At 40.7% G+C, this 24,193-nt stretch overlaps 1 protein-coding gene across 10 annotated transcripts in view; it reads right to left on the bottom strand.

Annotated features, from left to right (window-relative positions):
* The window catches only part of PRR14L (proline rich 14 like), a 71,323-nt gene that overhangs the window by 20,982 nt on the left and 26,148 nt on the right, over positions 1-24,193 (bottom strand). For all 10 annotated transcript variants that reach the window (XR_013443457.1, XM_036074607.2, XM_036074606.2 and 7 more), the window contains 5 exons: positions 14,165-19,352; positions 10,342-10,413; positions 9,500-9,671; positions 8,823-8,929; positions 1,469-1,540 (listed from right to left, as the gene is read on the bottom strand). Coding sequence is in view for 9 of the 10 variants with exons in the window: in XM_036074607.2 (XP_035930500.2) it covers positions 1,469-1,540; positions 8,823-8,929; positions 9,500-9,671; positions 10,342-10,413; positions 14,165-19,352 (5,611 nt within the window). In the remaining variant the exon portion in view is untranslated. The remainder of the gene's footprint in view (positions 1-1,468; positions 1,541-8,822; positions 8,930-9,499; positions 9,672-10,341; positions 10,414-14,164; positions 19,353-24,193) is intronic.

Raw genomic sequence — 24,193 nt, 5'->3', positions numbered from 1 at the left:
TGCACTGTGCCTCTCTGACCTATCAGTACTTATTTTTTTTAAACATTTTATTTATTTATTTGACGGAGAGAGAGAGAGCACAAGCAGGGGGAGCAGGAGAGGGAGAAGCAGGCTCCCTGTTGAGCAGGGACCCGGACGCGGGGCTTGATCCCAAAACCCTGGGATCATGACCTGAGCTGAAGGCAGACGCTTAACCGACTGAGCCACCCAGGCGCCCCGTCAATAACTTTTAAGATTATTCTAATTTGGTACATGGGTATCTGATTCATTCTTTTTTTTCTTTTTAAAGATTTTTACTTATTTATTTGACAGAGAGAGACACAGCGAGAGAGGGAACACAAGCGGGGAGTGGGAGAGGGAGAAGCAGGCTTCCCGCTGAGCAAGGAGCCCGATGCGGGGCTCGATCCCAGCACCCTGGGATCATGACCTGAGCTGAAGGCAGACGCTTAACGACTGAGTCACCCAGGAGCCCCTCATTCTTTTTTTCTAAAGATTTTATTTATTTATTTGAGAGAGAGAGAGGGATTGAGAGAACGAGTGGGAGGAGGGGCAGAGGGAGAAGCGGACTCCCTGTGAAGCAGGGAGCCCGACTCAGGACTCAATCCCAGGACTCTGGGATCATGACTCGAGCCAAAGGCAGATGCTTAACCAACTGAGCCACCCAGGTGTCCCATTCTTTTTTTTTTTTTTAAAGATTTTTATTTATTTATTTGAGACTGAGAGTGTGAGAGAGCACGAGTGGGGGGCAGGGGCAGAGGGTGAAGGAGAAGCAGACTCCCCACAGAACAGGGAGCCCGACACGGGACTCAATCCCAGGACCTTGGGATCATGACCTGAGCCGAAGGCAGACACTTAACCGACTGAGCCACCCAGGCGCTCCTGATTCATTCTTTTTAATGGCTATATAGTACATTCCATTATAAGGCTGGATTATAATTTAATCAGAACTCAATTAGTGGATATTTTCAGTTGTTTCCAATCCTTTCCTATTATTTAGCAATGCTGCAATGAATAATCTTGTACAAATGACTTAGAGCAAATGTTCACCTTACAGGATAAAATCCTAGAACTCTCCTGCTACAACCTGGACACAACAGGAATTTAATAAATGTTCCCTGACTTAAACTGAATTCAGACTTGAAGGTAGCCAATGAAATTCGTTCTGTATTTGGGTTTGTAATCCTATCTGAAGATTGATGATTATTAGTCCTGAAGAAGAGAGCTGGCCTATTTGTTAAAAACACAAGTACAAACTGAAGTAAGACGTTTTCTGTACCTACCTCATTCAACACATGTTCCTGTCCCATCCTACCACCAACCCCAGTTCAAAAGCTGGGAAGTAAAAATATCAATTCATGTTATTTCCAATAACTGAACATAAAACCCTTTCTGAAGTGAAAGGATTGGAGATTTACATCGATCATTTCAGAAGCCCTCCCAGTCTATTAAGTCCTACTCATGTACCCACCTATTTGCAGGAGGAGACTTATAATTCTTATTGGTATAGATTTCTTCTAAACTAAACTCCTTTTTCTTCAACCTGAAAAGAGAACAAAGTAAGTTTTTTTTTTTTTTAAAGATTTTATTTATTTATTTGACAGAGAGAGACACAGCGAGAGAGGGAACACAAGGAGGGGGAGCAGGAGAGGGAGAAGCAGGCTTCCTGCCGAGCAGGGAGCCCAATGCGGGGCTCGATCCCAGGACCCTGGGATCATGACCTGAGCCGAAGGCAGACACCTAACGACTGAGCCACCCAGGCGCCCCCAAAATAAGTTCTTCATGCTGTTCTTTCTTAAAGATTTTATTTATTTATGAGAGGAGAGAGTGTGAGATCATGAGCAGGGGGAGGGGGAGGAGCAGAACCCCGCTGAGCAGGGAGCCTGATGCAGGACCCTGGGATCATGACCTGAGCTGAAGGCAGACTCTCAACCAACTGAGCCACCCAGACACCCCTCTCCACGCTCTCTTGAGAGAAAAGACTGCCTTCCCAACTCTTCTTTTCTTTCAGCCCTTCTGCAATGAGTTTTAGATGTGTCTCATGTGCACAACACATATTTCTAGGCTGCCAATTTTCAGCTTTATGAAATTTTGTCTATACTTGCTGGCAATGATATAACTGTATTTATATCTATTATCATATTTTACAGCTTCTTTTAATCCTACCTTTCCAATGTTTTTCTTCTCCTTGACTGACTCCTTACTTTCTATCCCCCCTTTCTGGCTTGGAAATTATACATTCCCCTTTTATTGGCTGGCAAGAATTTTAATAAGTATATTTAACTTGGAAACTGAAGTGCATCAATATTTTTACCCTTCTCCCAAACACAGGTCCCTGGAATTTTTAATCCCAATCAAACCCATCTCAATTTATATGTTACTTATGTTCTATTTTGTCTCCTTTTTTTTTTAATTTTGTAATTTATTTGGTGAAGAAACCAGGTCATTTGACCTGTGGCTTCCCCAGTCTAGATTTTGATTACACCCACATAGTATCATTTAACCTATTCCTCTGACCCAAACATATGGGAAATACTACAGGTATTTCCTACAGATTGACAATTGAGATACAGAGGCATAATCAGATTTAGGTGTTTTGGTTTTTTTTTTTTTTTAAAGAATTTTATTATTTATTTGATAGAGAGAGAAAGAGAAAGAAAGCATGAGATAGGGGAGGGTCAGAGGGAGCAGACTCCCCGCCAAGCAGGGAGCCCGATGCGGGACTCGATCCCGGGACTCCAGGATCATGACCTAAGCCGAAGGCAGTCGCTTAACCGACTGAACCACCCAGATGCCCCCAGATTTAGGTGTTTTGATAGGAAGATTTTTAGATGGTGGTGTACCTTGTGGTACCTGTTGTTGACTTTTTTGTAATATTAATAGCCACTGAAAAATGTTGATTACATTTACTACTTCTTTTTTTTTTTTTAAAGATTTTATTTATTTATTTGAGAGAGAGAGAATGAGAGAGAGCACATGAGAGGGGTTAGTGTCAGAGGGAGAAGCAGACTCCCTGCCGAGCAGGGAGCCCGATGCGGGACTCGATCCAGGGACTCCAGGATCATGACCTGAGCCGAAGGCAGTCGCCTAACCAACTGAGCCACCCAGGCGCCCTACATTTACTACTTCTTTAGGGTCACACACGGTAATAGTCTATCACTCCTCCAATCATTAGATAGAATTCTTCTTTTTCTGGGCGCCTGGGTGGCTCAGTTGGTTAAGCGACTGCCTTCAGCTCAGGTCATGATCCTGAAGTCCCGGGATCGAGTCCCGCATCGGGCTCCCTGCTCGGCAGGGAGTCTGCTTCTCCCTCTGACCCTCCTCCCTCTCATGCTCTCTGTCTCTCATTCTCTCTCTCGCAAATAAGTAAAACCTTAAAAAAAAAAAAAAAAAAAAAAAAAAAAAAAAAAAATTTAAAAAAAAAAGAATTCTTCTTTTTCTTTCTTTCTTTATTTAATTGAGAGAGAGAGAGACAGCAAGAAAGGGAACACAAGCAGGGGGAGTGGGAGAGGGAGAAGCAGGCTTCCCGCCGAGCAGGGAGCCCGATGCGGGGCTCGATCCCACGACCCTGGGATCATGACCTGAGCCAAAGGCAGTCGCTTAACCAACTGAGCCAGCCAGGTGCCCCCCCAAATTTTATTATTTTTTATTTTTTTAGATTTTTAAAAAATTTATTTATTTGACAGAGAGAGAGACAGCGAGAGAGGGAACACAAGCAGGGAGAGTGGGAGAGGGAGAAGGAGGCTTCCTGCTGAGCAGGGAGCCTGACCTGGGGACTCGATCCCAGGACCCCAGGATCATGACCTGAACTGAAGGAAGATGCTTAACGAATGAGCCACCTAGGCGCCCCGCCAAATTTTATTTTTAAGTGATCTTTACACCCAACATGTGGCTTGAACTTACAACCCTGAGAACAAAAGTCACATACTCTACCGACAGCCAGCCAGGTGCCCCCCTGCCCCTCCCCCTGCAAGTTTATTACTCTTAAAATGGCTACTCAGTTGCCCCAACAGCACTTTAGTCTTTCTTTTTACCATTGATTTGAGGGGACACCTTTGTCACATTCTAAATTTCCCTATGTATTTGTGTCTATTTCTGGACTTTCTATTTTAATTTACCAATTTGTATGCTTATGCTCTGGCTGTTCTTATTTATTAAGACTTTACAATATAGTGTAGTATCTCTTGGGATTAGTACCTCTCTTATTTCACTCCTTTTCTGAATTTTCCTGGCTATTCTTGCTTCTTTATTTTTCCATATGATTGCATTAAATACAACTTTTCCATTTATTCAAATCTCTCCTTAAAAGGAACAGCTCTTGGTCAAGTGAATTCTATTCAAATTTGTAGGATATGCTGTCATGTACCAGTTATCAAATTATTGCTTTTTAGCTCAAAATGTACCCTTCAGTACCTACTCTTGTGAAAATGGAATCTTGGACTCTTAAGCATTTCTTCTTTATAGTTAAGTACGATGCTAAAAGCTTTGGCAGAAGAGGGCATTGGGGAACACTGTAGGAGGAAAAGAGTTTCTCTTCCTGGTTCTGGTAAACTTTTTTCCCTGTCATTGTGCATGTTTGTTGGGATGTCAAGGAGGGGGCATTTGGAGAGGGCTCAGCCCTAGTTGTGTGGACAGACCATGCAGTCCCTTCAGTGCTCTGGCAACCCTAGCCTGGTGATCATGCCACATGCTTCCTGACACATATGTGGCCTCCAGGCCATAAGTCTACACCCCAACTTCTTGAGGTCTGTTTCCTGTGGCCCTCCTGAAAGAAATACAACATGCTCCATGCCTTACATCCACAGTAGCACCCGCACTCTCCTTGCATGCCTGCCTGCCTCAGCTTGTCTACACCCTGCAAAGTTGCTATTTCCTGAGTGCCTAGTTCTGGCCTTAGCAACCCAGAGCAAGCTAATGGGTTGCAACCATACCCTTTCCAACAAAGTCTAAATGCCAACCTAGGGAGGTGGCCCCTCTTCCAAGTTTGTCTTTCCTTGAGTACGTGCTCTCAGTCTTAGGGTCCCTCAGAATTCTCTGTACATCTTGTGGTTACTCTCCTATTATAGTTTAACATTTTATATTAAAGTTCCCCTATTTAAAATACTGTATAGTTTGTCTGATTGGACCGACAGACACGTGAACCCCCAAGAGCTAGCTAAATAAGGTTGCTACTAAATACCAGTGGTATTCACGCTAGTATACCAGAAGACATGCCACAGAGTACATGAATACCCAGTTTTAGTGGAATCAACCTCCTAATCTTTAATTTCCTAGAACTTCTGGTCATATGTTTGAGAAGTGTCCTTGAATGATCATGCAGAGTTCTCCATTCCCACAAATTCTTTCAGAATAGCACCTATCCATCCTGAATGCTATTTCAGTATATGAATCAAATCCCTGATCTTGCTAAGTCCCCTTCAGTAATTAATGAAAGCGCAGTAAACTTGTATTGGACCGGTCTTTCCCCATTACATATAGTTCCATTAAGAGAGAAGTGGCTTTAGAAATAGGGTACTTTGGCTGGTGTCAGAATATTCAGATTTCAGATATGCTGCAGAATGGGTTTGTCAGAGTGACCCTGCCTCATTTATCTCCTGATTATCATCAAACAATGCCTCCTTCAGAAGGAGGCCCTACTTAGGAAAAAGAGCTTCAAATACCAACATAGCTTGTTCATGTATTTAACTGTACCCAATGTTTCTTCCAAAACTATTCTCAATTCTCATTGACAGTCTGTTATCACTTTGAAAGAAAAGTTCCACTCAACAGTCAATTCTTCTTTTTTTAAAAAAATATAACCAAAATGTTTACTAGGACTATCAAACATTTGAAGATGAAGTATGTAAAACCCACAGACAAAAATTTTAAGTAATTTCCTTCAGTAAAGGAATAAACTTTTAAAAAACCACATAAAGAAATATTTAATTCAATTATTTAATCATCTTATTTTAGCTTATAAAATGTTATAACTTCTACCCCTGTTAACAGCAGCAAATATTACAGGATACTGCCATGCAAGTTGGTTTCATAATATATTTTTCTCCTACATTAAATATTGAAGCAATCCTAAGATTTACATAAATTAATAGGTTTATTTCTGATTTTTTACATGACTCTTAATTGTTCCTAAAAGTCCAATAACGTTGTTTGATTCATTATGCTTTCTACCATACTTCTCACTTCAGAATTTATTATTCTAACTACACATTACATTGGTTTATTACAAATCCAGTAATGAGAAACAGCATTACCATGTTGTTTTAATAATGTGCTATTAAAATAAATTTTTATTTATATTTGTTACATGATTTTAATTTTGACTTATGGCTTTTACAAATTTACCTTGTAAGATGTGTTCCATAATTTATTTCTCAATGGTTTGTATGATTTTCATAAGTGCGAATTAACACATTTACTTGAGTTGGAAAACAAAAGTTAGGAAGTAAGAATGATTTGGCTGATGGGCTTGAATGATAAAAGCTGCCTTTGCCAATTAAGTTATATGTCAAGGGGTGGGGAAATGTACAAAATGGGTGAAGGGGAGTGGGAGATTAGGGCTTTCCGTTATGGAATGAGTAGGTACAGCATAGGGAATATAGTCAACGGTATTATAATAGCATTGTATGGTGACAAATGGTAGTTACACCTGTCATGAGCACAGCATAATGTATAGTCTTGTTGAATCACGATATTGTACACGTGAAACTAATGTAACATTGTGTCAAGTATATTAAAAAAAAAAAGTTGTATGTCAAAGCTTTTCCATAAATTTAATGCACTAAATCTACAACTTCAAGGTTTTTTGACAAAAGAGGATGTGAATAAAAGCATTTTATTATTAGGTAACTTAGGCTAAGGTTTGTTAAAAATCTTATTTTTTCAACCTCTTTCACTATATTGATTTAAATAAAGTATCTCTAAGTGAAAGACCAGCATACAAATTATTGGGCATCTGACACTTACTGGTCAGATTTTTTTGGTGTGTTGCTCATACAATGAGATACTCACTGCTTCGATGCCTGGTAACAGAACCTATGTGAGTCAGCATTTTTCAATCCTTTGCTTTCAAAAAACATTAGGTGGTAAATCATTAAATATAATTTGATGATAGATCACTGTGATTTTTTGGCATATTACTTGAAAGAAGTTCAAAGGACTGAATGTCATTACAATATTAAAACTCTCTCCACTCCCAACTAACTTATTTATAATAAAAAGGTTTTTTTAGAACTTATATCTACATATAAATGCAAGACAGAATACATTTGATTCTGAATCCTATTTCTTTTTCTTTTTCTTTTTTTTTAATATTTATTTATTTGACAGAGAGAGCACAAGCAGTGAGAGCGGCAGAGGGAGAGGGAGAAGCAGACTTCCCGCGGAACAGGGAGCCCGATGCGGAACTCGATCCCAGGACCCTGGGATCATGACCTGAGCTGAAGGCAGATGCTTAACCGACGGAGCCACCCAGGCGCCCCTGAATCCTATTTCATTCTAAGAATAAGTACTATTCAACCTAGGATATCTGAAATATTAAAAAATTTCTCTTATAAAAACATATGGTAGGATGATCAATAAAAGAACTGTAATATAAAATATATGAAGACAGAAACCATGTGGGAAAAGTAGAACGTCAATTATGATCACAGTAATAATTATTGCACTTGTGTTGTGTGAAGCAATATAATAGGTACAGTACACATTTTTTCCTCAAGTGGACTGTACAGCAATCTTAAGTGTTGGGAATTCTTACTACACTTTACAGACACATTCTTGAAGCTCAGGAGGGTCCAATAACTTACCCTGGGGTTACTTAAGGGACTACTGTTAGGCTTCTATTTGCCAATGGGAAATGAAGGAGTGAAATCCACCACAAGTAAATGTAACTCTGGAGAGCTTTTTCTTTTTTTTAAATTGTATCTATTTATTTTTTTTTTAAGATTTTATTTATTTATTTGACAGAGAGAGACACAGTGAGAGAGGGAACACAAGCAGGGGGAATGGGAGAGGGAGAAGCAGGCTTCCCGCAGAGCAGGGAGCCTGATGCGGGGCTCGATCCCAGGACCCTGGGATCATGACCTGAGCCGAAGGCAGACGCCTAACGACTGAGCCACCCAGGTGCCCCGAACTCTGGAGATCTTTTACAAAATGTTTGTATTTTTATAGTGTGTCTGGGTAATGTATAGTACATCAAATACATAATTTGGTAATCCTTTTTTTCTTTCCACTTCCCTTTTTAGGGTTAGCAATTATGTCTGTCATAAAAAATAAACCTTTAGAAACCAAGTTTTTAAAGGCCATGAGATAGACCATAGCATGCATCTGGCATTTTCTTAAAGAAAAAGAGAAAAAAAATTAAACTTCTTTCCCTCATGACATTAGGCCCCTTGTCAATTTTGCACCAGAATGTTGTGAGCTTGGGCTGTGGGTTTGGGTAAAAACTGTGTAAGAGAGAAACCACCTGAGCCATGCGACTGACACCATGGCCTAACACAGGTGTCTTAACCACTGAGCCTTGGCATCCTCACCTAAACCTGGGGGTGACAATGGTGCTGACCTCCCAGCACCACTAGGGGACGAACAGACTATGTACACAAAGGGACAGCATAATATCTGGCATAGTGAGCTTGATAAAAATGATTAAGAATGCAGAACAATATCCCTGGCACATAAATCTCTGGTCATATTATCAATTAATTCTTTTGGATAAATTCCTAGAAGTATAATAAATAGCTCAGAGTATATGACCACTTAAAAGGTCATTATATTCTATCAAACAATTTTCCAAAAAATGTGAACCTATGTGTATTAGAGAAGGAGCTCACCTTTTGGGTCGAGGAAGGCCCATGGGGGTAAGATTAGGGTCTGGCTTAGGAATGGTTTTCCGGATACGAATCTGTGAGACTTTCTTTGGCCTCTTCTCTGGCTCAGCCTATTTTTAAAGATTAAGAAGAAAGATGGTCAAGTTAGAAGACATTTTAAATACATAAAGTCCTTTTTCTTGACACTCTTAAGATTTTGCTTCCTCAGTTTACAGTTGACTCTAACTCATAGTTTATGACAAAGCTCTACTTACTCCTGCTGACAGTGTTCTCAGCAACCACTCCCTTTATATTGTTAGAAGAGAATCTACACATTCAGCTCAGATATTGAGATAAGCAATATGAAAGCCTGTTAACTGTTGGAGACAGAGAGAGACTGCAAAATGAAGAATACCATTGTTCACTCATCTTTGAATGCAAGCAGCTCTTTGGTCCAACTCTCTAAATACTGTTAAATGCTACTGTCAAGAAAAAAGTTTCTGGAAAATAATGCAGACTAAGAGATCCAGAGTAGCCTTCAGTGGCCAAGCAGAAAAACTCTTGCCCTGGTAATTTCCAGCAATCAGCTGAAGCTAACAGTGATAAGCAAAGACATGCAGGGGCCTGTGTGTACCCATCATGTGATCTTTGGTCCTCGATGGACACTTCCAGTATTGCCCTCGACTCTATCAGCACTTTACCTCTTTCTGTTCTGGAGGGCTGCTCTGTGGATGGGGGCATGCCGCTGCCACAGTATCCAGCTCATCAAATTCAGGGACCTGGAACTCGGAGGCTGAAAGCAAGAGCTTGCTGACAGCTGAGTCTGTTACCAAGCAAGACTTTGGTACCAAGGCAGGGAATGGAGGCTCTAGTCTAGCACCATGAAAAGAAAAACAGAGAAGGAAAATATGAGACGGGTTTCACTTTCTCCCTTGGCACATTCAACTTAACAACATACTAAGGTTGAAGATCTTCCCTTTTTCCAGCAATGACGTTTCCAGCCAACCTGTTCTCTAGTTATTTCTGGACACAGCCTGTGTCTATATATTTAAAAAATTAAAAGGATGTGGTCAATCCATTTCATTGGTGTAGAGAAGTTTTATAAGGAAAAATGTAAAAAGGAAGAGACTTTTTGGAGGAAAAAGGCATTTAGTGAACTGAACAAATGAACTGTGCTCAATGAGATCGATCCCATCAAGGCAATGAAGCTGGCTCTACGACCAAGAGACAGCTTGAGAGGGAACTTGTGGTACAAAGAGCTGGCTAGTGATTTTGACTCTTTTTCAATAAATGGTACTGATTACACATCCTTAGTCACTACTTATGATAAAACGCATCTAAATCTCGGATCAGGTTTGGAAGGAAAACAGACGTCAGAATCATGCTATGCTCAACCCACACCATCTGCTAGCGCGCCCTCTCAGGTGCTGTGTTCACTTGCACATTCACTCTTCCTCTCTCTCTCTCACACACACACACACACTCACACACACGCACACTGCAAGCTGCAAGCCCTTATGTAGCAGGCGCTGCTGGAGCTTACCTCATCTGACTGCCACTGGTATTATAAGTAGCTTCCATGCCTGGAAGAGGCACATACGGTAACATGGTGTGGCTGAAGTGAAGCAAAAGTACAAAAGCAACAGGTTAGGGCAGTGGAACAACCGGGAAGTTTTGATGCCACTGTGGGTACTCAAAGGTTTTGAGGATACTGATGGCACATGATATTCAATGAGGCCCTAGGAAGACAAGAAATGTCAGTCACTCAGAAAGAAGAAAAAGCCCCCCAGTCCTGAGAATTACATTTATGTGCCCACCACTGGAGTGGAGGCAGGCTGATGGGAAGATTATTTTCTAACTTATATGGAAAGAAGGTAGAGAGAGGAATAAAGAGAGGACAGTAAGAGAAAGGAGGGGAACAAGAATGGCTTTGAGTCTTACACCTTCTTTTGTTAAATATATACCTTAAAGATTTCAAAATATAATTCACAGATAAAAAAATCTTGTATTATTTTTTTAAAGATTTTATTTATTTATTTGACAGAGAGACACAGTGCAAGAGAGGGAACACAAGGAGGGGGAGTGGCAGAGGGAGAAGCAGGCTCCCCGTGGAGCAGGGAGCCCGATGCGGGGCTCGATCCCAGGATCCCGGGATCATGACCTGAGCTGAAGGCAGACGCTAAATGACTGAGCCACCCAGGTGCCCCACAAATCTTGTATTATTCATCTCTTTATTAATGCCATTAAAATAAAGCCTAATTTCTATATCCTTAAAGAAGATTATGAAGAACCCTTATTCTCTTTAAAGCCAAGTTGCACATAAAACATGGTTATGTAGAAGAAAACCATTAACAGAGTTAACTCCTTTGTAATTAAGCTTTTATTTGTATAGATGAAGCAATGGTATTCATCACTTATAGATACATCAATAAATGAAGGTGGAGAGCTTTTTAATGCCTCTCAAAGTAAAACCTGTATCAGTTTCTACCAAATTTGGAACACAGTACAGGTTTAATCAATGAGCTGATGATACAGGTTTAATCAGTGATGACCATAAAAACAATCCATCTCCTCTTAGAAGTAGATTTGCTCAATGTCTAGAAAACAAAGACAATTCAGATTTTTAGAAGGTTTAGCACTAACTAACTACTTCAGGATTCCCTGACAGGTACTGATAAAAGGAAAGAGGCAGGGTGTATACTGGAGAAGGAGTTGACCAAATCAGAAATCAGAAGACCCTGCATCTAGGTCTAGCTCAGCTGAAACACTAACCTGATCTGGGTTAGAAAAAACCATGTGCCTCAAGCTCATCATCTATAAAAACAGCAAAAAAGAAGCCCATTCAACTTCCATTAGAGAGTGCTGAAGGTTCAAATAAGAAAATCCTTTGGGGGTGCCTGGCTGCCTCAGTCAGGTGAGCAGGCAGCTCTTGATCTTAGGGTCATGAGTTCAAGCCCCACGTTGGGTGTAGATTAAATAAATAAAACTTAAAAAAAAAATCCTATGGGGCGCCTGGGTGGCTCAGTTGGTTGAGCGTCTGACTTTGGCTCGGGTCATGATCCCGGGGTCCTGGGATCGAGCCCCACATCAGGCTCCATGCTCAGCGGAGAGCCTGCTACTCTCTCTCCCTCTGCTGCTCCCCTTGCTTGTGCACTTCCTCTCTTTCTCTCTCTCTGTAAAAAAAAAAAAAAAAAAATCCTATAGAAACATAATTTAATATTTGTTAAGTCCTGCTTTATTGGGTTACTCAATTTATCATGCTTAATATTTCTAAGTGTGTTTAGAAAAACAGCAAACTTCTAAACTTAAAGTCAAGGCATATGATGATAAGGCACTTCTAGAGCCAAGAAGAAGGAAAAGTCCCTAGAAACACCCCCCACCCCAACATTCCGCTTGAATTAAATTAAAATAAAAAGAACAAAATAAAATGCTAGACATAAGAAGGAAGGCAGAGAAAAAATATTCCATGCCAGGAAACAGAAAAGTCAGGAAGGAAAAGAGTTCTGGATGAAGAAAAAGGGCCAAAGGCCGCACGTCTTCACAGGGTGCAACAAAGAACTGGCCTATATTCGAACCTCAGGCATGAACACAGCATAGAGAAGGTAAGACAATTTAAAGCTGCATGTCAGACACTGAGCAGAGTGCGGTTATGCGGTTATAGAGGTATACTGACAAACCAGACAAAGTAAAAGCAGTATACTATGATTTAAAGCAATGTGAGTCGGGGGCGCCTAGGTGGCTCAGTCAGTTAAGCGTCTGCCTTCGGCTCTGGTCATGATCTCAGGGAGGGTCCTGGGATCGAGCCCCGTGTCGGACTCCCTGCTCAGTGGAGCATCTGCTTCTTCCTCTCCCTCTGCACACCTCCCGCTGTGCTCTCTCTCGCTCTCTTTCTCTCAAACAAATAAATAAAATCTTTGAAAAAAATAAAACAATTTGATTCATTCCAATGTATTTTTTGTGACTACACTGTAAGAACATTTTTCTATTAACTACAGGACAAGTACTTCGAAGATCATTCATCTCTCAATTTCCATCAGCCACATTCAGGTTCTGCGGTGTCTTTCTGAAACCCTTTGATTTAGTTAGTTTTCTGCTAAGACGGTCAGGGAACTTTGTAATATGCACCAGACAGTGTTTTAGTGACACAGAATGATTCTGCATAAGACACTGCACAGACACATGAAGAACAAGGCCTCTCCCTAATTTTACGGCTTTGCTGGTGTTGAATTTTTAAACTATAGCAATGATGAGGGCTAATTAAAAAAATTTCAGTTTCTGTTATTTGAGGGATTACAAATAGGAGGATTTATTATGTCTGAGACAGATCCTTAGGATATAACTCTCTAATTCTTTCTCCTCTTATTTCCAATAAGAAGGTAAAATGAGGGGCACCTGGGTGGCTCAGTTAAGCATCCAACTCTCAATTTCAGCTCAGGTCATGATCTCAGGGTTGTGGGATTGAGCCCTGTGTAGGGCACTGCACTCAGCAGGGAGTCTGCTGAGATTTTTCTCTATCACCCTCTTGCCCCCCCCACTCTAACATAAATAAATGAAAACTAAAAAAAAAAAGGTAAAATGATATTGGTGAAATTATTTTCAACTATTCTAAGTGGTCAAACTTCTCTAGCTCACTTAAAATTCTATAAATTGTACAACTATAGTATGTAAATGTCAATCTTTGAAGCCTCTCTGCTCCAGAGAGAAATCCAAAGGTTCATGAACTAGATTTGGTGATACCTACATAATTAGTTTATTTACTTAAGAAGTACTTATTCTGGGGGTGCCTAGGTGGCTCAGTCGGTTAAGTGTCTGCCTTCGGCTCAGTTCATGATCCTGGAGTCCTGAGACTGAGCCCTGCATCGGGCTCCCCGCTCAGTGGAGAGCTTGCTTCTCCCTCTCCCTCTGCCTGCCGCTCCCCCTGCTGTGCTCTCTCTCTCTGTCAAATAAATAAATAACATCTTAAAAAAAAAAGTACTTATTCTGTATCCTTTATACATCAAACACCGAAGTAGTTGCTCACTGTATAATACTTTGTCAATAAGATATAGTTAGAAGCCATTATTTGTCACTATTTATAAGTCTTTGACGTGTAATGGTGTTCTTTGGAAGGTGGGGGCATGGGTAGAAAAGAAGAGATTCAAAAGATTTGATGGTTTGCGAATGACATGGACAAAACATAGAATGGTAAAAATACAGGGGTAGATTCTGCAGGAAAATTAGAGGGGTCTACACTTAAGACTTTCAGCTACATTTTCTCAGCAGAGATTTGTCAAGGTAAACAAAATGCAGAGACTGAAACTCTAAATAGCCTTGCATTTCTAGCCCTCAACTTTCCCCAGAGGTTGAAAAGCAAACATGGATTTTACCTGCTCGTGGTGCTCAGAGTTGGCTGCCGCTTGCTGTGAGTGGAATGAAGAGTAGAGATTTCGAAGGGGCAGGCAGAAGGCCCATGCTGGCTCCAAATGGATAGCACTCGGCCCACCGAGTAGGGAAGAGAACAGAAGACCTTGTCTGCTATGGAGGCTGGAGATCTTAACCCTTTTAAGCCCTGTGTAAACTGGGTCATGAAGAGCCTCTGCATGGTAGGCATGTGACTAGAGAAGCTCCGTTTTTTTGTCCAGATTCGGTAACATCCAGGAGAACAAAGTGCTAGAAGTGTGTGAAGGCCAAGAACAGAGCAGCCTGCTCTGGTCTGGACTATGGCAGCGCCTCCATAGTCTTGGAGAGGACCTGGAGACTGGGAAGGAGCCTGGGCACATGCCTGACCATGGAGGCCAGCGTCTTCCCTGAATGTGGCCATCCCAGGACAACTGCGGGACAAGAAGAAAGAAAAGGTCCACTTGGGAGGTTGAGACAGGCACCTGGGGGCCTCTCCTAAGGTGAGCCTGGCTGGAGCACAGTGCTCAGGAAAAGTCCTTGGGGACTCGGTCATGCACTCAGAGCCCGATTTCATGTGAAAAGATACCGGGAAAATTTCGGAACCAAACAGCAGTGATGGCACCTTGTTGCTCAAATCTATGAAGCTCATTTTGATGGCTTCTAGCGAATAAAGTGTCAAGGGCTTACTGTTGGGTCTCTTATCCCATCCACTAGCTGCCAAATATGGATTTAGCTGCATTGTATTGTATGAAAAGCCATCCAGAAGCCTTTTGTATCTGAGCCGCTTGTAGCTTTTAGCCACTGGAAGAAGTTCCGAGGAACACCGCCGGTATCTTAGTTTCTGGGTCTTTGTGGCTGGGACCAGTTTGGAGGCGAGAATGGACAGCTTGCTGAGTAAGGCTGATTCTTTGGTAGGCTTCCTAACATTCAGGATCCTCAAGGGATGGCACGGAGTCACCTTCTGCTTTGGTATGTGGCTCATTAAGCTCCTGGCTGGTTCTGTTCCGGGTTCCGATTGTGCGGGTGCAGGCACAGCACACGAACTGAGAAATCGGTGTGCTTTTGTGGGGATGGTTTCAGAGGAACTCTTTAAAAAGGCAGAACTTCTGATTTTACTTATTTTTTTCCCCATCTTGAGTTGCTCCTGACAGGAAACTTTCTTACATGTTCGATGGGGCTGCTTCTTTAAGGGAAGCACTCTTTTCTGGTGTGAAGTGTTCCCAAAGGCACCGTGTATTTCATCACACCCAGCAGAGTTGGGGTCTTGTGCTTTCTGAGGGGCAACACGAAGGCAAGGGCCTGTGTACGACTCCATGGTCCTTTTTAATGGATGACACAAGCTTTCCTCCTTTGGATCCTCCAACTTTCGGAACTGTGCAGCACTGCCGCCCGTGGCCAGCTGTGCTAGGGTGATTTTCTTCATCATGGTGGACTCACCTTTGCAATACTTAGCTTGGTTCTTATCTTTCAGCTCATCCGGTAAAATGTCAGACGATGTACATTGTTCCAATATCGTGTATGCTTCTTTTTGATGTATATATTCCTCTTCATTCTGCAACATGTAGTCCAAAGCCCTCTGCCTTTGTTGCTCTTCAACATCAGCAAGCATCCTCTGGGATTTAGAGTGGGACTGAAAAATCTCTCTTCCCTTATCACCATGACCAGCCTCTCTGGTAATCATCTCCTCAGACTCTTCCCTGACAGTTACGTGACCCATGGGTCCCCTCTGATGTTCTTCAGTTTTTTCTCCGCTCAACTTAGTTTCTGTTTCCATTGTCAAAGGCAAATTTTGCATACCAATGTCTATTCTGACTCCTTCACCAGAATTACTCCCATCCCCTGGTTCTCCTTCCTTCCTCTCAAGCAGGACTGTGTGGTGCTCCATATTTTCACAAAGCATTTCACCATCTTTTGGTTTAAAAAGATTTTTCAGGTCAGTTTCTTCACTATTAACATTACTTTCTGAATTTTTGTGAGAAGACAGATACGAAGGCATTATCTCAATGGATTTCAGGCTCCCTACAGGAACAGGGTTCTCATCTGGGCATCCAGAAGACAGCAACTCTTCTGAGGAAATTCCAAAGGTATTGTCCTTGTCAAACTCAGAAATTATTTCCAGTCTTGATCCTTCGATCATTCCTTTTGTTTCTCTAAGGGATGCTTCTTTAACTTGCTGTTCATGATGACTATAATCTAAGGACACATTTACTCTACCCAATGTTCTTATATTTGGTTCATGATCTGCAATAGACTCTAGCTCATGGGCACAAGAGTCTGGACACATTTCCATTTCACAATCTTTTAATGATCTGCATACTTTCTCTTCACATGATTTTTTAATTTCCAGAGGCTCCCCTGTAGAGGAAGTAGCATCTGGGAAATCTGAGTCCTGGCCAATCATTCTGATAAATGCAGCACTCAGTTCTCTTCTCTGAGAAACAGTACTCACTGAGGTTTCCTGTAATGTCAGTCCATCTTGCCCTGCACCACCGTCAAGGGTACTAGATGCTCTTAAGTCTAACATGCCTTTTGTAGACTTATTACTGCAGTTCGTGTAGATGATGTCTACCATGCCATCTGTGGACTCCTCACAACCAGAAATATGTTCAGAGTCTCCTTTCAAATCGCCTTTCTTTGAACTACCACTGGACAATGGGTTGTTACTGGCTGAACTAACTAGCAGATCCTTTTGGTTGTGGCTTACCTCTCTGTTAGGTTCTGTGACAGTCTCTCTCTTGTCACCATCTAGTGTCTCCTTAGCTGGTTTATCTTCATTTCTGCCTTCATCTGGTCTATTTTGGTTACTCTGGCAGTCAAGGACTTTATCTGTTTTCTGATCAAGAGTTTCAACTGCTTGGCTTATGCTTTTGAAACTGGAGAGCATAACAGTTAGAGACTGGTCCAACAATTTTTCAGGGCTTGGAATGTTTGCAGATAAGTTTAGTTCTGATGTGGCACAGTCAGAGATGTTATACTTGCAAAACACAGTCTCTTTAGGTACATCCTGTTCCTTTCCTTCCAACCATTCCTCACTGGGCTGGGTGTGACTGGTGGTGGGAATGGTCTTGTCTGAAGCTTCACTATTTAATACGCCTCCTGTCATTTTGTTTTGCATCTTATCTCCTGTGAGGCTGCCTTTAGTTTCTTCCCCAGCAAGTTCACTTCCCTCTGATGTGTAACTCACTTTATGCGTGCTACTTTCTGTGGAGTCTTCTCTTCCTTGGGAGTGGTGATTGCTGTGCTGAAATGCATCTTCACACTTGGTCATCAAAGAGTTTTCAACTTTTGGGATGATTCTGCTGGACTCAAAAGCAGCATAAGCAGAACACACGCTCTTTTCTTGTGCATTTTTACTTACACAACGACAGCTAGAGAGATCCCGAGACTGAACACTTTGACATTCCATAACAGAGACCTCTTGAGGCAAGCCTGCTGCTTCTTTCTTGCTTGAGAGAAGTCTGGAAGGTAGATCGACTATTCCAGAATCAGCCAGTTCGTTTTTTCTTTCTAGGCTTCCTGGTTTGATGTTTAAGGTGGGGTTGTTTGAAGAGGCACCACAGGATTTGTCACCTGATGGAGAGATGTCTTTCATTTTTGTCTTCATGGGAACGGTTTGGGTATGAGCAATGACATCTGCTCCATCCTCTAATGGAGGGTGATGGCTCTGTTGGGAATCCTCGCTTGTTGCTAAAGGCATCTCTTTGTTAGCTGGCAACTTCGCGTGGTCTTGAGAATTAAGGGGCACTTGATTTAAAACACATTCACTTTCTATTTTGTTTAAAACCAGTTCATTGGTACAAGGAAGTTTATTCATCTCACAGGCTATGTTCTGTTCACCTAAATGTGAACTATCGTCCTGTGTGGTCTGTATAGCTTGTTCTGACTCAGGTTCGTAAGCAAATTCTAGGGATGGTGGTAACTGAGCAATATCTTTCTTGGGTTTTGATATCTCATTCATAAGACTTATCTGGTCCTCACGCTTTAAACTCACAGGGGATTTTCTTTCAATCAGAAATTCATTATATGATGCTTCACTTAACTGGGTGTCGTCTTCCAGATTTCTCTGGGAGCGGAATGAGTTAGAGTCTTTACTGTAAATCTTTTCAGTTACCATATTGGGCTCTATAGTGGTTGTCTGTTCTGGCTCTTCAATCTGCATTAAGGAGGAAAAACTGCTCTCTTCAGAGTGTCTGCCTGAATGGCTCATATCAGTAGAAGTTTCTCTATGGTCCTCATGGTTTGTCAAGCTACCTTGAATGTCTAAAGTGATTTTCAGATGATTTTTTTTTAACATTACTTCTGTGGCTTCAGTGAAAGAACCGGGCACTGAAGAACTAGGGCTGTCTGTATGGATACTGCCTTGAACACAAGAGTTACCATGGATATTCTCTTTGGGGGAGGCAACAGTCTCTTTTTCACCAGGACAATGACCACTAGCATCCTCTTCTGGTTGCCTGGCATTAACAAGAAAGAGTTCCCCTCTTTCACTCCTGGGGTTCAAAAACTGTTCATTTTCTTTTCTAGTAGCCACGTTCTTGCTTTGACCATCTCCATCAAAACAGGAATTGTCTGTCTTTTCCGCAGATCCCTTTGGCAAGCCATCACCTTCAAAACCACTTGTTTCTAAGGATGGTGTCCTGGATTCCGGACCAGACAAACTTGAGAAATATGAAATGCCAGAGTTTTCTTCTAAGGGTTCTACAACAACTATATTTCTCGTGGCTTTGGGACTGCCATGGGCAGAACTGTGTTTTTCATTATGGTGGCTGAGAATCTGTTGGTGATTGTCATCTGCTTCACAGACAAGGTTTAACTTACACACTTCTTCCTTCCCATTGTTCACTTTGGAAATGGCACTGCTCCCTGGTAACAATGACAACCAAGAAGGACAAGTTTTTAATTCTTCACATTCTTTTTCTTTAGAAGTTGCTTCTGTTAATCCAGGGTCCACAAAGGTTAAAGGCTCTAGGGAAACTAATGTGCTGGTTTCTGAAACCTCACCACTGGTCATGATTTTGTCTATTTCTGGGTATTCGCTGCACCCAGCTGAGAGACCTTTACTCACATTGCCATTCTTGTGTCCTTCATTATAATCCGTCTTAGTCCCATTGACCTTCATACCTTGTACTTCTTCAGTAGATTTTAGCAGAGTTCCAGTTGTAATTTGTACATTTCCTTCAGCACAAGAGAAATAAATCCAAATAAGTATGCAATCATAAAAAAATTAATCATGCAACCAATAGCAACAAAAAAGACCCAACTCAAAAAGCAAATTACAAAGTTAGTGCACTGTACCATTGGTTTTGTTCTTTTATGCAAAATATGACAGAGGGCCAAAAGTGTACTTGGCTAATTTTGAACATCTGCCTTTCTCTAACTGTTACTTATTTAAATGTATTTACTTAGCTCGACAATTGAATATGGAGACATACATGTAATCCAGAGTCTTAAGAAGCTTCCCTTCTAAAACATTAATAAAGCAGCCCCACAATACAACAGCTTATATTATTCAACAACCATCTTCTTATTACTTGAATAATACTAAGTTAGTCATAAATAAATTACATAAGTAATTACATAAGTTTTACGTAAAACCTATGTAAAAGATAAATGTTTAAGTTGAATATTAGTTCTGAACTGAATTACTTACAGTAATTGCTTCCCTACAAGACTAGTCATGAGCTGGCATTTATGAAGCTGAGTGACAGATACATGTGGGTTTAGTATACTCTCCACTTTTCAATAAATTAAAATTTTTCTATTATGAAATATTAAAAAACAAAAAACCTTTTTGAGCAGAATGTAATGCAATTCATAAAGAAGTTTTACTGTTCAGTGTCTCTGAAATTCTAGGTAAAAGATGCAGTATAAAGAAATTCCCCAAACTTGTTAATCTACAAACAAGTTTTTTTTTTTTTTTCTACAAACAAGTTTTTTATCCTTACTTTCTTTTTAGAAAACACAGCTTATGCTCATACATGTGCATATGTGTATATGTATATTTGCATGCACACAATATATAACAAAACATGAGCACTAAACAGATAAAGCTAAATGCAAATCAACCTAAAGATCATGATAATTCTCTATAATTATTCTCTAGAATATTAACTACATGAGAGTAAGGATCATGTTTGTCTCGGTCTCTCCCTTTCCCTATTGCCCAGCATAATACCCAGTACAAAACAGCACTCAATAAATCTGTGGAATTAATAAATGAATAGTTAGGTCAAATCAACAAATGCTATCAATACTGTCTTCCTAGAGCTTCCCTATCCATTTCTCAACTGGTACTGAGAGCAGCAATTCTGAGAGAAAGAACAGCAACTCTGAAGGCAGGTGGGCTCTGTGATCTTACTTACCTCTCTGAGTTTCAGTTTTCTCCTTTGAAAAAGAGGGTACGAAGTACACTTACCTCAGTGCTACTTTGAGGATTAAATTAAATAATACATGTAAAACACCACCTGGTACAGTGCCTGCCATTTAAAGAAAAAGTGCTTTTCCTTTGTTCTGCTTTCTTTCTTATCTTACTGGACCTGAGAACAGTTAAAATGATAAACTTAATAACTATGCTAGGATAGGACACAGTGTTTAAAAATACTGGGAGTCAACAAATACTAGATGGATAAATGCATACTGGATTCCACAAGCTTGCACAGATTCCAATTACTGACATTATGGCCTTGAAATCCTAACGCCCCACACAGTATTTATCTTTTTGAAACTAGCTTACTTTCCACATCATAGCAGACAATTCTACCCTATTCATGAATTTCTAACCGCATTTACCCCAAGTGGTTTAGTGTATCTCTTCACTGGATACTATGGCACTAAGCCATTCATGTAAATTCTGGGCCTTTCCACGCTGGTCCAGCACCATCCTAGTTGAATCTTTCATTTTATCTGCTCAGGAAAACTGCAAAACTCTTCACCCATCCCCAAACTATTCACTGTGCAAGGCACTTAAGGCAAGATTCTACCTCAGAGCCCTTACCCGCTAGAAGAACACCTGTTCTCAACTTAGTTGAGAATCTTAGGGAGGAGGCAGGGGAACAGTCATTTCCCAGGTAGTGTAACACTGAAGGCTGGGAGGAAAACAGGGGTTGTGTACAGCTTGAAAGCAAAAGGATACTCTACCTACTCTTTTACTTGGTTATAATTAACCACACTGACTTGGAAATCTCAAAGAATTTTAAAGGAGAGTTTGGGCAATTATGTTTATTAGAAAGTTTTCTAAAGGCTATGGAATACTGACCCAGTCCTCTTCTGTAATATGGGGAGAAAGATGGTACCCACTTTGCAGGACTTGTAAAGATGAGTTAATACATGTAGAGCTCTTAGAAGTGCCAGAGGCCACACTTGGTTAGGGCTAGCCACTCCTTTGGGTTCCCACTCCCTTGCACAGTATTTCTATGAAAACCTCTGCGATATTGTTTCTCAAGTATTTGTTTAATATATCACCTCCATGAGACTGGAGCTATTTGAGGGCAGAAATAGGATCTTAATGATCACTGTGGACTGAGTACCCAACACTGACCTTGGCACATAGCAGGTACATAATAGATGTTGTCTGAATGAAGAATGAGAAGGTTAGGGAAGTTGTTCAAAGTATTAGGTATACTCCATCCAGCAACTCCACTTCTGGGTATACATCTAAAGGAAATGAAATCACTATTCTGAAAAGATATCCGCACCCCCATGTTCATTCCAGCATTACTTATGGTGGGTGAGACATGGAAACAACCCTAAGTATCCACCAATGAATGAATGGATAAAGAAAATGTGGCATATTAAAAAAAAGTATTTAGGTATACTGGAGGGTAAAATGTATTCTGTGAGGTATGAGCCCATTTTTAGAAACAGGCATTTCATGACCTCAGCTGAAGGCCCTAGATTTGTTGTTTTATAACAACAGTTTAAAAAGTGCTTATGTTTATAGGAACTGACAAACTAATCCTAAAACTCAAATGAAAATGCAAGGGACACATAACAGCCAAAATGATCTTGAAAAAGAATAAAGATGGTAGCCCCATACTTCCTGATTTCAAAAACAAAGTTGCAGTAATGGAGACAGTGTAGCACTGACACAGGATGGATTTAATAAAGAGCAAGGATATTAGAACTGAGAATTCAGAAAGAAACTCTAACATTTATAGTCAGTCAACTGATCTTTGACAAAGGGACCAAGAAGAACAGCTTTTCAACAAATGGCGCTGGGACAACTGGATATCCACATGCAAATGAATACATTTGGACCCTGTCTCACATCATACAAAAAAATTAACTCAAAGTAGATCAGAGACCTAAATATAAGAGGTGAAACTATAAAACTCTTAGAAGAAAACACAAGAGTAAATCTGCATGATTTTGGTAATGATTTCTTAGCTAAGATACTGAAACACAGTGATAAAACGACTGGTAAGTTGGACTTCATTAAAACTAAAATCTTGGGGCATGTGGGTGGCTCAGTCAGTTAAGCGTCCAACTTTTTTTTTTTTTTTAAGATTTTATTTATTTATTTGAGAGAGAGAGAGAGCAAGCATGGGCAGGGGGAGGAACAGAGGGAGAAACAGACTCCCTGCTGAGCAGGGAGCCTGATGCCGGGCTCGATCCGAGGACCTGGAGACCATGACCTGAACCGAAGGCAGATGCTTAACTGAGCCACCCAGGTGCCCCAAATAAAAAAAAAAAAATCTTAAAAAAAAAAAAAAAAGAACTGAAAATTTATGTCCACACAAAACCTATACACGAATCCTGACAACAGCATGATTAATAATAGCCAAAAAGTGGAAACAACCCAAATGTCCATCAGATAAATGGATACAATGGAATATTATTCAGCCATAAACATGAAGCACTTATATATGCTAGATCATGGATGAACCTTAAAAATCTTTATGCCAAGTGAAAGCAGTCATAAAATACCAGCCCCCATTTATATAAAATGTCCAGAATGGCAAATCTATAGAGACAAGAGCAGATTAGTAGCTGGAAGAGGTTGGGGAGAAGGAAGAACGGAATGAACAATGAATGCTAATGGATACAAACAAGGTTTCTTTAGGGAGTGATGAAAATTAAATTAGGGCTATGGTTGCGTTCTGTAAGTATAGAAGAAAACCACTGAACTGTATACTTCAAATGGGCGAACTTTATAGATGTAAATTATATCTCAATAAAATTGTTTTTTAAAAAGTGCTTACACTCCAATCATAATATAAGTAATACAAGAAAACTTAAAAGACTTTTTTTTGGTGTTATTTCCATATAACTATAACTGGGGACAGACATGCTGGAGGTTGACAAGGATTCAATAGCATTTCTGTCAAAACCTTTTCCTGGATCAAAAAATTAAGTGGTTAGACTGTGGACACTAAATATGACATCCGTTTTGGCATATCCTACATCCCCCTCAGAAAGCTGTGCAATGGGTTAGCAATATTGTAATGTCTTCTATAAAAGGAAGCTCTCCTGTGTGGAGGCTCACAAAGACTACCGAGAGGTAGGAAGACAGCAGACAACCCTACAAGCTATTGTCACCTCCTCAGCTTCTCTGACCACTGAAAATCTGGCTTGCCAAATCCGGATTCAACTCCTTAACTGGAACTCATGTACTACTGGTCCCAAAGGGTACAACCACTCTGGAAAACTGTTTGGTAGTTTCTTACAAAATAAACACACTTTCCAAATGATCCAGCAGTGTCATGCCTAGGTATTCACCTAGGTGAAATGACAACTCATGTTCACACAAAACCTCGTACACAAGCGTTCACTGCAGCTTTATTCATAATTGCCCAAACCGGAAACTCAACTTTCCCTCAATGGGAAATAAACAAGCTGTGATACAACCAGACAACAGGATACTCTTCAGCAAGAAGCAGCAATGAAGTACTGATACACACAGCTATATGGATGAATCTTAAATGCACGATGCTAAATGAAAGAAGCCAGACTTAAAGGCTTCTCCTCTGGGGTGTCTGGGTGGCTCAGTCGTTAAGCGTCTGCCTTCCGCCCAGGTC

Source organism: Halichoerus grypus, chromosome 13, assembly GCF_964656455.1.
Source record: "Halichoerus grypus chromosome 13, mHalGry1.hap1.1, whole genome shotgun sequence".
Lineage (NCBI taxonomy): Eukaryota > Metazoa > Chordata > Mammalia > Carnivora > Phocidae > Halichoerus > Halichoerus grypus.
Note: the sequence above shows the minus strand (reverse complement) of the source record. Positions and strands in the feature narration are given on the sequence as shown.